The sequence below is a fragment of the Colletotrichum orchidophilum genome, assembly GCF_001831195.1.
Source record: "Colletotrichum orchidophilum strain IMI 309357 chromosome Unknown Scaffold_11.1, whole genome shotgun sequence".
NCBI classification, from domain to species: Eukaryota; Fungi; Ascomycota; class Sordariomycetes; order Glomerellales; family Glomerellaceae; genus Colletotrichum; species Colletotrichum orchidophilum.
Window position 1 is genome coordinate 2,730 of NW_019172967.1, and position 12,345 is coordinate 15,074.

General features: G+C 54.1%; 3 protein-coding genes across 3 annotated transcripts, besides 1 other annotated feature; 2 read left to right on the top strand and 1 right to left on the bottom strand.

Moving 5' to 3' along the window:
- Positions 1-534: 534 nt before the first annotated feature.
- On the top strand, positions 535-1,764 carry CORC01_01979 (uncharacterized protein; the record flags this gene model as incomplete). The annotated part of the gene is made up of 4 exons (XM_022613632.1): positions 535-610; positions 794-968; positions 1,338-1,626; positions 1,696-1,764. 4 exons carry the CDS (start codon positions 535-537, stop codon positions 1,762-1,764), a joined length of 609 nt encoding a protein of 202 aa, XP_022479723.1.
- Positions 1,765-2,038: 274 nt separating this feature from the next.
- Positions 2,039-2,110: a sequence feature (Short protein (CORC01_01980, OHF02584.1) was converted to a misc_feature.).
- Positions 2,111-5,444: 3,334 nt separating this feature from the next.
- CORC01_01981 (dual specificity phosphatase) lies at positions 5,445-7,796 on the top strand (the record flags this gene model as incomplete). Its single annotated transcript, XM_022613633.1, has 1 exon — positions 5,445-7,796. One exon carries the CDS (start codon positions 5,445-5,447, stop codon positions 7,794-7,796), a length of 2,352 nt encoding a protein of 783 aa, XP_022479724.1.
- Positions 7,797-9,820: 2,024 nt separating this feature from the next.
- On the bottom strand, positions 9,821-11,275 carry CORC01_01982 (UAA transporter; the record flags this gene model as incomplete). The annotated part of the gene is made up of 3 exons (XM_022613634.1): positions 9,821-10,053; positions 10,165-10,958; positions 11,046-11,275. 3 exons carry the CDS (start codon positions 11,273-11,275, stop codon positions 9,821-9,823), a joined length of 1,257 nt encoding a protein of 418 aa, XP_022479725.1.
- Positions 11,276-12,345: the final 1,070 nt, after the last annotated feature.

A 12,345-nucleotide genomic window follows, 5' to 3' on the forward strand; every position in this document is an offset into this window, starting at 1 on the left:
CCACGAGGTTGGGGGAGGCCGGGGAGGTTCGATTACCTAGCCGTTTTCAACCCTTCGAGCGGATACCTTGGGTGTCAGCTGGGAGATTGCCTTGTTTTTCCCTTTTGAAGATCAACCCACCGAAAGAGAGGATCTTCTCTGTGATGGGGCCCTTGGGCCGAGGAAAGATGCAGCGAGCCGTCATCAGTGTAAAATGTGAATGAGTGACTGACGGCCTGATCCCTGGCACAACGAGGGTCCCGGAATGGAGACGAACGTTGAATTTTCCCATGGACGGGCTGCGACGCGTCTTCCCCTTACTCGGTCAGCTGCCGACAAATGAAGCCTGCGCCGACAGAGGGGACAGCTCTTTGTACGCAGTAGTATAGGTCAAACTGAGCCTCAAGTCGGACCTCCAGTCTTTGTCCAAAGGTCCCTTGTTTGAGGAGAATGGGGAGCGGAAATCCAGATCGGGTACAGCTCCATATTGTCTCTTACCGAGTTTGGCAGGCCCATCACTCTACTGAGTCTCTGTACCTGTTTCCGGCAAATGAAATGAGTCTCCATCCGCGCGCAACTGAACACCGCAATTGGGGGTCCGACGGCGAGACCGACAAACTTCGACTGACAAGTAAGAGAAAGAGAATGGACTATGGAGTGAGTTGATTGATCCATGTTCTACAGGCGGCCGCAGCGTTTCGTTGCCGCCGACGCAGCTTGAGGCTGGGGCAGCCACAAAGAAGGCTGTGCTGAGCTATTCAGAAGGGCAAAGATGCGAAGAGAAGAGGTGTGCTGAGCTTGTTTGGCGGCTAAGGCCGAGCCGCGGGCACAAAGGGCGGCGGCGGCTTTTCGAAGATGGTGGTTCAAACTGAAACCGGTGGTTGGCTGGTAACGGCCGCATCGAGAAAAGGGCACGAACGGGCAAACGCAGCCAGTGGCAGGTCGCTCAAGGCCATCGCCGGCGGGCGGGAAGGAAGGGGTTTCTGGTTGTGAGTGGTTGAGAAACATCATGTTCTAGACTGTGCTCACAAGGTCCCTTGTTTTACGGTGGATGGTGAGTGGTGGGTTGCGTTGATGACTGAGACCCAATTGTCGGTAGGGATATTGTCTGATTCACAGATTGGCTACACGTCAAATGAGAAGCACGGTCGGTGGTGATGGTTCTCTAGTGGGCGGCTTGGAATGATGAAATGATCTGCAATCGACACATTTGCAAACTGACTCTTGACGAACCCACGAAATCCACGAAATCCACGAACCCGGCCGAGAGAGGGAGATTTCGGCCTACATAATTTGAGCGGAGGATATTTTGGGTTTCATGAGGAATGTGAATGTGGGCTGAAATGCTGACTATACAGACCACCTGAGCAAGGAATCCTGAGCACAGCACCAAGCAGCACCATAGTCTCGGTATTTGGTGCAAGGATGGAGGGAGCAAGCAGGGAAAGACAAGAGAAAGCACAGGACACCAAGAGGCTCTCGCCTCAACATGAGCCAACCGCCGCAGCCCCAGGAGGCCAGAGACACTGGGAACAGCTAGGGGGGCCCCAGGGCAAAATCTGGCAACCGAGAGGCGAGGCCGTCAATGAGGGACAGGACGACGGCGGCTGTTCGGTTCCAGAGTTCAGACTCTACAGCCTCAGTAAGGTAGAGAGAGGCAGAGGACAGGGGTTGCCCAGCAGAATGGAATTCGCGCTGACACTCGGGTAGTAACAGGAAACGTGGCGGTGGTTGGGCGTCGCACACCACAACTTGCGCCTCAGCCCAGCGGCGTTGAGAACTTGAGCTTTGTCTTTTTGACATGCCTGTCATTTTCCTTTTACTCTCTGATTCCCGTATCAACTATTCGTATTACGGGTACACATGGTTTGAGAACCGTGTCCGAGTGTTGGTTATAGTGTGTATGATCGCTGAGACCTATTTGTATGTGTGTGTGTGTGTGTGTGTGTGTGTGTGTGTGCGCGTACGTGTGATTTGGGGGTTTGCTCGCCTTGTGTGATGTGTAAACATGGCACTGCATATCGCCGGTAACCCAGCTTGATAGGGTGGTTCGTAGCTCTCAGGTCAGCAACTTCAAACACATGGCGTTCTTTTCGTAATGAACTGGAACAACCAACGCACAACTTACCATGAAGGAGGACGTGCAAAGAGTGAACCGGAAGTAAGCTGCCACTGCTCGAGGCCGACTCCCGCCACTGCGATGGCGAATTCCCATTTTTGCGAGTCTGCGACGAGAGAAGAGAGTGTTCCCCTGGCAGATTCATTTCCGTCTTGGGATTGAGACGCAGCACCAACGCCGGCAGCAGCATAAAGACCAGCTTTAATCAGGGACAAGAATCCCAGCAGTGGCCATAAATGACGGAAACACCTCATATCTGCAGCAGGCCAGCAGCTTTAGTGTTGAATAGTCTCTGGTCAACAACTCTAGATGCGCGACTATGACTTTGAGTGAAGCAAGCAACCGCACGAGCCAAATAGACATACATATGTCCCTACGATTAAGTCAGTCGGGGCATGGATAGAAATCATGAGACCAGCCAGGGTGAACTGGCAAAAGTAGGATAAAATAAAAATGAAATGAATCCAGCAAACCGATACGTACCCAGCCTGCACGGCAGGATTGACCAAATTGGAACTCCCCGATGTTCCATTGGTCCAGAATTGGCGCCGACCTCTAGACGACGGGCGACTACGAGGCGCATGCACGCGATGGACCAACATGGGACTGCGGACCTTTTTTTCTTCTTTTCTTCCTGTCCTGGGCTGGCTATTAATAGACCCCGGTCGTGTTTCGTAACGTGCGCTCCAGTCACGACGCAGTCCCAATGCCCCAGTGGCCCCACCCCTGAGGGGAACCCAGGGGATCACTCGCACCAAGCCAAGAGTCCACTTTTTCCGTCCTGGGAGAAGTCTTGATGGGGTTGGCCGGCTCCACTTGCGCTGGCGGCCCCTCCCCAATCCTCTCTCTTTCTCTCAAGACTCTTGCACACACCACGCTCTCTTACTGGCTTTCTTAATCGCGGGGGACCACAGAAACTTGGAAGACAGACAGAAGAATTGGTGAATCACACACAAGCTGACAGAGATGTTAGAAAGAGGAGAGAAAGGCCTAGAAGGCCGATTGGACCAGTCATTGCCGTTCGTCTGCATCTTGCAGCACAGCAGCCAGCGGCAGCGGAACACCGGATTCTCGCCTTACCCCTCCACCCCCCATTTTGCCATTAGTAGCATCAGCCAGGCCAGTCAGTCAATCTAGCCAGCGTGCTGCTGCTTTTCGGTTGCTTCTGTGCTGCTTGCTCTCTGCATATTGCAAGTGTCAGGTCAGAGTCACCACATTGTAATTGGTGTCTGTCCGTTGTTGCGTATCCACAACAGCCGTATGTCTGGAGCACGGGGGTTGGCCATGGCAGAGCGGGCAGTCGATACAGAGTAGGTATCTGTTATGCCACTGCCCACGGCTCTAAAACAACAGCAAAATCAACCCAAGGACGGGCACCAGTCCAAGTCCTCTTCAATGGCGGCGGGCTAGTCGACGGCTCGCGCGTAGTTACCTCCGGCCACGCCCTCAGGTGCTGGAGCTAAGGGGGTAGCGCTGCGCAGACCAGGCCGTAGAGGAGGCCGCACTAACAATTCCCGATCCGACCCCCAGCCAAAGTGTCGAGATGGGTTCCAGTTTGTTGCCTGTCTGTGTGCCCGTGCCTTGCCATCTCTTTGCCATGCCTTGCCTTGCCTCGCCTTGCCCCTCTAGCCTGCCTGAGCTCCCTCCTCTGTCTAGGTATCCGTACGCGCGCGATGGGTTCTGGACAACAATCTGTGACGAAAGGTGCTGGCCGGTGACCAGACAGGGAACTCTGTCGCTTGCATGGCGTCTTCTCCAGTCCTCTCCGATTCCCTGCTCTCTCTCCACTACCTTACCACTGCGGATACTTGCCATCGTTGCTGGTATTTGCTCTTCGCCATCGTACGTCGTGTCGTGTGTCTACTACTATGCCAGATACAATGGTGAGAACGACATAGGTAAGGTAGGGTAGTCACTTTGCAGCGATGCTGGGTGTTCTATTCGTAGTATGCTACGGGTACATGCTTGGTAAAGCACCTTGGTGCCAGAGCGAAAAAGCAGAGGGAATAAAAAGGTACGTACCTCGGTCACCCTTACCACCCAGACACTTTGCCAGGTGAACCTCAGACAGAAGGCGACAGAAAGGGTGGACGAGGCATGGAAGGTACGTATTTCAGTACCAGCCGCAGAGGAGGTGTAAGGCAAGGTGTAAGGTACCTCGTGCCGCATGCTTCTCTCCTGCGGTACCTTGGCCACTAGCATCCCAGGGAATGGGAGGAAGGACCCCTGCCCTGGTCGCCCTTCGCCCTCAGCCAGCGACTGATCCTGGGGACCCTCCCACCACCCGTTGGCCTTGACCAGCATCTCCAGGCCAAACCCAGCCCGTCCATGTTCGACGAGGGCAACTGACTGGGCGACCGACGACCTTTCACTCCAGTCGCTTGCGTGCAGGCCTTCGGCCCTCTAGGTACCACCCACCCCCAGTCTCCTTCGTTCCCATTCCAGTTGGCTCATTCCCAACTCTCTCGAACCCTTCCCGTCCACCATTCACCTCAACTTTCGACCACTTCACGTCTCTCTTCCACCATTTTCCCTTCTTTTCACTCCAATCCAACCACCACCCCCCTCTTCTCTTGTTCCCTACCTCTCCTCTTCTGAGATTCTACTCTGGCCTTTTTCAAAGCAAGAACGCTGCAGTATCTTTCTTCCTTCAACTACCTTTGCCCGCCTGGCCATACCATGCATCCGTATTGACCGGACCGTGCCACATCTCTTCCCACCAACAGCATGTGCTAACCCCGAGCCGCCGTTTTCGTCGAGACCACTAGCCATTCTTTTCTCTCTTCCCCATTCTCTTCCATCACCAACAACTTACTACTCTTCTTCCCCTTCGTCCTCCTCTACCCTCTTCCTACCTGACGACCACGACGACGCCTCTACTACTCTTGTCCAAAACCCACAAGGCCCCCCGCCGCATACGAACACTCTTCGTCGACTGATCTATTCCTGTCGCGAGACTGGTCACCTGCCCTGCGCACCCTTCGGCAGCGCCCCGAGTACGAGGAGGAAAGAGAACAGAGAGGATTCGGTCCTGCCGAGAGATTTGGACCACCAACCCGCCGACGACAAGGACTAAAGCATCCACGGGATTCAGCAGCGCTGTCCTCCGATCTACAACCAATCGCCCGCCCACCGGGTTTTCCCTTCCGTTCTTCCAACATCAATCGCGACTCCCGCTCCCTCCACACCAAACGCCGCAACCATTTCTTTAATCATTACGCCAACATTGCCCCTCGCGGCCTATTCAGTCTCGCCCCCCGAGACTGCCGCCAACACGTTTCCCTCGCGCAAGAGAAGAGAAAGAGAGAAGGGATTCGGGCAACCCATTCAAAAGGTACACAGAACCATGCCTTCCGCCGCGGCAAGAAGGATCTACGAGGATCAAATACCCTCTTTCATGTCAGTCTTCGACCTCGACGCAGAGACAATCGCCGCCCAAGAAACCGTAACGCTCGTCGACCCCAAATTGATTGAAATGGAGGCCACTGGGAAACCCTTGGCCAACCCGGTCCAGTCCTTGCGACCGACCATGGATCACTCCCACAAGCACCATGATAGTACCTCTACTCAGGCGTCTGAGTCTGCCGAATCCTCGCCCACGACGACCCTTTCAACAAGCGATTGCTCCCCGCTGTCGGACCCGTCCCCTTCATCATCCCCGGATTCTCCCGTCAACTTGATACCCCTCAATTCTTTTCCGGCCACCTCCTTTGGCGGTCTTGGCCCGTTGTCTTCGATGAACACCCTCTCAGCCACAGAAACCACTAGCTTCGGTCGTCCGATGACGTCTCCTTCGCCGCGCCGCCCCAAGAACATGAAGGGACTGTCCATTCAGCCGCCGTTCATGGGGAACAGTGCCTCAACACTGGTTTCCGAGCCCGCATCCCCCTCTTTTATTAAGCCCACAATTCCAGCAATGAAGCGCAAGCCCAGTCAGCTCAGCCTCAAGACGCAGACGTCAGATCTGGTCATGCGAAACACCCTCGAAGTTCCCAGCACCCCTGGTATGGCACCTATTCTGCAGAGACGAGCTCTCAAGCACTCGACTTCATCCCCCCATATGCTACCCTCTCTGAAGTCTGCGACTTTTGGCCCCCCGGGTGGAATGACTTTCCCCAAGGTGTTGGAAAGGAACGAATCGGGCCTTTCAGAGTTTTTGAGGCCGACAAAGACTGGCATGGGCCAATCGTTCGACACCACAATCGTCGAAGAGGATTCCCCCATCAGGACTCAGCTCGCGAGCCGCGCCGCCCTCGACTTCGAACCGTACCACGAGAACGAGAACAATGAGGACCAGAAGACGCCGGGTTATCCGGATGGCCCCATTGCTATCTACGAAGACAATGTCTACCTTTACTTGGAGCCGACAGCAGATGAAGCCTCCAAATTTGACACCGTCATCAATGTTGCGCGGGAAGTCAACAATCCTTTCAATTTCTTGCCCAAGTCAGACGAGGTCATGTCGGATTCTCCAGTTGTCCTCAGCCCAATCCCCGATACAGCTGTGTCAAACGCCAGCTTTTCCACCGCCTTCGAGTTCCCGACTAACGACAAGTCGGAAACACCGACAACGCCCAAGGCCATGTCATTTTCAATTAAGCGCCCAGAGTACATCCACATGCCATGGGACCACAACACAGATATTGCGCAGGATCTGATGCATCTCTGCGAGACAATTGAGACACGGACGAAGGAGGGAAAGAAGGTTCTCGTCCATTGCCAGCAAGGCGCAAGTCGATCCGCCAGTCTCATTATTGCCTACGGCCTGTACCGCAATCCTGAGCTCAGCGTCAATGACGCTTACTACGCCGCCCAGGAAAAGAGCAAGTGGATCAGCCCTAACATGAAGCTCATGTACTGTTTGCAGGACTTCCAGAAGCAGATGTCTAAAAAGAAGACTTCGCCTGGATTTGCCTTCCGCCCGCGAACTGGACGCAGCCCCACGAAGCACCGCTTGACACTCTCTGCCGATGCGGCCATCGATATTGCACCCAAAGAGCCTCTGACGGCTCCTTTGCCAGGGGAGAAGGAGGGAAGCTCTGGTAGTGCGAGCCCCAAGAAGGGTAGCCCTACCCGCGCCAGGGGCCATTCGACACCCAGCAGCCAGCCAATCTCACCCGGACCGTCGTCAGCGCCATCGAGCTTCTCCTGGTCAGAAAAAGAAAACGACGATTCTGCCAAGTTTGGAAACTTTGATGTTGATCGCTTGATGCCGTTCAAGCCGACGCCGCCAGTTACGGGGCTTGCACCAATCTCATCATCATTCTGTGGCAAGCCGCCGCCGTCGCCTGGTCCACCCCCTTCGCCTGGATTTGGAGCCCATCGGTTTGGCCCTGCTGCTGGCTTTGGATTTTCCAGTTTGAATCTTGGTCCATCGCTGGAACGCCGAGAGGAAGTTGCACCCTCCAAGGATCGACACTTCATGGTTGGCGCGATTCCCGACGACGCGGCTCTCCTGTCCCCTCGAGCCGAGACGATGACGAAGAACCCGCTGCACAATACCAACCACGAATTTCCAGGCATGCGATTTGTCGAGGTTCCGCCAACTCCAAGCGAAGGTCTGTTCTCGCCTCGAGAAACAATGTTCCCTAGGGATCCCTTCTATCCCTTCGGACGCCCCACCCAAGTTGCCGACCCGCGCAGTCCGCCTACAAAAGGTGAAACGCCAATTTTGAGGTCTATTGACGAGCTGCTATGACCGCAGCCAGGACGGGAAACACCGCCACTAGCGACTAGCACCAAACGCCCCGGGACCGAACTACCTCGGCGCTACTTGGCCGATCTTTGACCATTGTTGCTGTTCACTGCGACATCAACTAGTCAAATACGCGTGCCCTGCGCAACAAAGCATTAACGCCGACTATCGACCCTCGTTGCGTTCAATACGAGGTTTACAGACTTCGGAGGCTGTGGGCGATTTTTGAAACATGCGCACGCCAAGCGAGCCAAGTGTTTCTTTCAATTCGTATGGAACGTTTACAAGGCATTTACAGGCGTTGCATCGTCCATGGCAAAGCACCAAAAACACAGAGATTCTGCGAAGCAAAGTTCGGCAGCAGGAAATCGCCAACGACCATAAGGAGGTGAATGGTTCCCAAACCACGCCGAACACCAGCTGAGCTCAATGGTACAGCCACCTTGAGCTGGCTTCTCTTTTGTCATTTTCGAGCCTTCTTTTCAGAGCGCAGCGAGTGGCGAAACAATGACGGGTTTCGCCACATCACCACTTTGCGGAAAAAAGTACCTTACAACCATAAACCAAAATGTGTAATCTAGAATTGCGTGCTCACAACGCAAGTACTGAAACGGAAAAGGTGGGAAACGACTTTCTCATCACTTGGACATGGACAGTCAAGGAAACAGGGGATCGGCCATCTTTCTTGCAATCGTTTACTTGGCACGCCCACGTTGGACGAGGGAGTTGGAAGGGATTTTGGCACAGGCTTTTCATCTCATGAGGCACTTTCCCTATGGGGGCCAGCTCACTTGGAAAGAGGGAACGGTCGTCAGGGACACTATCTCTCATCACAAAGACACCGTTATGCTATTTCTTGTGTCTGAGCTTGGGTTTTTCTTTTATTCTTTAACGCGGGTCCATCTACGGATGAGTCTGCCGCGACGCACATGGAGTCCAAAGGAAAGCAGGAGAGGCATCGGGAGAGGATGAGACGAGGATACCATAACTGCATGCATGGATGGGGTGGAGGATGAGCGAGGTAGATGACTTGTAAAAAAAACAAAGCGCCATACTTTGTATGCGTCAACAACGGATTGCTGCTCCTGCGTGAAGGTGATCAACCCTAGAACAATCAAGTGGCCGGATACTAGTTCAACTTCTCATCTTGCCTTGGTATAGGCAAAGAGGTGGACGAGTCTGTTGTTCGACATTGGACCAAACTTCACGCTACATCATCATTACACGTGAACTTGACCTGGACATACCTAGTAGCACTCCCTATGTGTACCTCACAGTCTATCTAGTGATATTCATCTGCTGCCTAGTTCCTGTTGGTGAAGGAACAAGCTTCTCGATATCGGATTCTCCCGGTGAGATGGTGTAGATAAAGGAGAGAGAAACCAATTGAAAAAAACATACACATACACACCAACAACCTCCAGCCTCAGAAAGGAGCAGAATCATCATGATGAAGACTTTGGGACTTGACAACCGGCCGAGGACGACAGAGCCAAAAAAAAAAAAAAAAAAGAAAAAAAAAATCGACTTGCAGAGTGAAAGACAGATGGGGATGGGGAAAGAAGGACGTTCCATATAAGAGTAGTTTCAGAATTTGGTGTATATTGTTCTGTGTATGTCAATATCTGTTTTGATCTATATGAGGGAAACGCCAACCAACGCCAGCCCAACTTGAAGGCTACTTTGTTCGTCTTTTTATACGGGGGTTGTATTTACGTCGTGAGACGTGTCCTTTCTTATTCGGGCCCCAAGAAAGGAAATGAGTGGCTTTGTGTCAAGGTGCCACCTGATTAACAGCAAATGTGTGGATATCTCAAGAAACAAAAGAGAAAAGAAGGGGGGGAGGGGGTTGAAAGGAAACAGAGTTTGAAGAATTTCAACATAGTACCAAAGGTGTGATGAAAAGAAGAATAGCACGTTGTTGTCCTAGTCAAGAGTCCTTCAAAATAAAGGAGCCATACAAAGTCAAGCAACTTCACTTTCAACGTCCCGAGCTTCCAAGGGGGCACTCAAAGACGGCGCCTCCCTTACTGCGTCTTCCCAGCAGCCGCCGCGCGCTTCGCAGCCTCCTTGGCCCTCTTCTCCTTGGTCGCGATCTGGGCCTCGGCGCCAATGGCACCAAAGACGAGGGAGACGCCGGCCCACTGCATGCCCGTGAGGCTGTGACCAAAGGCGAAGACGGAGAGGGCCATGGTGACCATCTTGCGGGTGACGGTGACGGTAACGAGGAGGACCGAGGAGAAGGTCGACAGGGTGTAGACTAGGAGAATCGCCGCGTTAGCTTATGGGATCGTTGACGCAAAAGAGCGTGTTTGGGGTGAGACACTGGGCTGTACGCGTTTTTGGGGGGTAGGGGGAAGAGAAAACATACAGATAAAGACCTGGCCGACGGCGCCGCACGCCGCAAAGCCCAGCACATCCCACCAAACGGCGGGGTACCGAGCCATGAATCCCAAGGCGGCCGTCAGCTCGCCCGCGCTGCCGGCGACGTCCATGCCGAGGTACTCGCCCAGGCCAGTGTGAACGAGCCAGGGGCTGAGCACGAGGTAGCCCAGCGTCACAGCCGTGCTCATGAGGTTGTTGGCGCACATCATCTGCGGTCCGGTATACCCCTTGAACGTCGTAAAGATGTAGTCCTGGGTGCTATTGGTGAGGCCGTCAAAGAGCAGGTTGATGCTCAGCAGGAGCATACCCCAGGGCATATTGGCGTCCGGGTTGACGACGGACTTCTTCTTCTTGCTGCCCGAGTGCAGCGTGAAGACGGCGACGCCGGCCGTGACGCCCGCGACGACGAGGTACTTGTACAGCGGGTAGCGCTTGCCGAACAGCGTGGTGTGGAGGAGCATGACGGGGACCAGCTTGCAGGACTTGGCCAGGAGGAAGGTGATGTAGTCAATGTGCGCCAGGGAGGCGTAGCCAAAGGGCGAGGCGAGGGAGGAGGTGACGGCGACGAGGGCGAGGGGCATGACGATGCCGCGCGAGGGGAAGACGGGCGGGAGGGAGGCGGCGTTGCGGGAGGAGAACCAGAGGTAGAGAAGGCCTGTCGTCGCGGCGAAGAGGGACTGGATCGTGTTGAGGAAGACGGGGTACTTGAAGACCTCGGGCTTGGACGTCGGCCCGTAGGGCGTCGTCGTGAGCTTCTCTTGGAGGTAGGCCCATGTCAGACTGCGCGACGAATGAGATGTGGTGTCAGCCAAAGCTTCGGGCGAGGATTTTCAAGGAGGAGAGGAGCGAAGACAGTCCAAAACGTACAAGGAGGCGTAGATACCGCCCACGGCAATCAAGATCTGAAGTGCGCCGGCCTCCTTGGCCTCAACAGGCACAGGCGCAGGTGTAGCAACCTTGCCGTTGGCCACCTTCGTAGTCACCGGCGTCACGGCTCCATTGCCGTGGCTGGGCGTCCGCTTGAGGGTGTCCGCTTTGCTAAAGTACTCGGAGGATGTCTGCCGACGGATGGGGGTGGCCTGCTTCGAGCGCGCCATTGTATCGCGATCTTTTTTTTGCTGAAATTCGATTCGCTCGATGAATGCGTAGTGTTGCGCAAGCTGGCGTCGATAGACGGGAAAAGAATGTTGGAGTGTTGCGCGACTCGATGCCGTTGAGCGCGAAACGGAGACGCGCAGCTATGGGGGAAAGGGAGGAGACGAAATACTGTAAGGGAGCGGCAGCGACTGGATGCGCGGCTTTCAACAATGCAAACTCAAAAGAAAAGGTGTAAGTTGAAGAGACAGAAGTACCACAAGACCCCAAGTTTGAGCACAGGAAGACAGAGAGACCAAGATGTGGACACGGAGACAAGCGAATGCAGACAGTAAACGTCAAAGAGCAGCTGGGCAAATGACAGGTTGGCTTCATCCCAAAATAAAAATAAGGTGGAGAGCTTACCCGTTGCATCTCCCCCGAACCACCACCCACGCTGCACCCGTTCCGCCCAAGCCTCTTCAGGGTCCCTCCCCTCCACTGCTTGTTTGCCGCCGCCCTAACCTTATCAGGAATCCGCCCAGCCCGGTGTCTCCTCTCCGGATCGGCATTACAAACAGGTCCCCAAAACCCCGCCTGACATTGGCCAATCACAATATGATCGCATCTTCATCCTGGAAGAGATTCGAGACCTGCCAACGGCTCAAACCCGAAAAATTCACTTGATTGAACTTCTTTAGAAAATGAACAACTCGGGCTATGGGAACCTGGGTCGATGAATCAAATCATACAGTGCTCATCTGTCACTCCCCGTTTTTCCATTTTCAACCATTAGACTACTGAAAAGTGAGCTTCGAATAACAGACTCTCCCACAGTCTACGGTTTCGACAATTTTCACAGCAAGTTTTAAGAACACAACGGCAACAAGACATGAATTTGTGAGCGGCCTTGCTCAAACGTGTTCATTTGCCTAGCTATGGGTCGGGTATACTATCTAGAATCCTCCTGGCATTGGATGTCAATACCAAGAGCGTAAGAAGTTCCATAGCCCAAAAAGCGGCTGAAGAACACAGGCCGCTGAGGATATCTTCGGTCCAGTTGGAAGTCGTGGGGATTGGGGATGAGTAAACA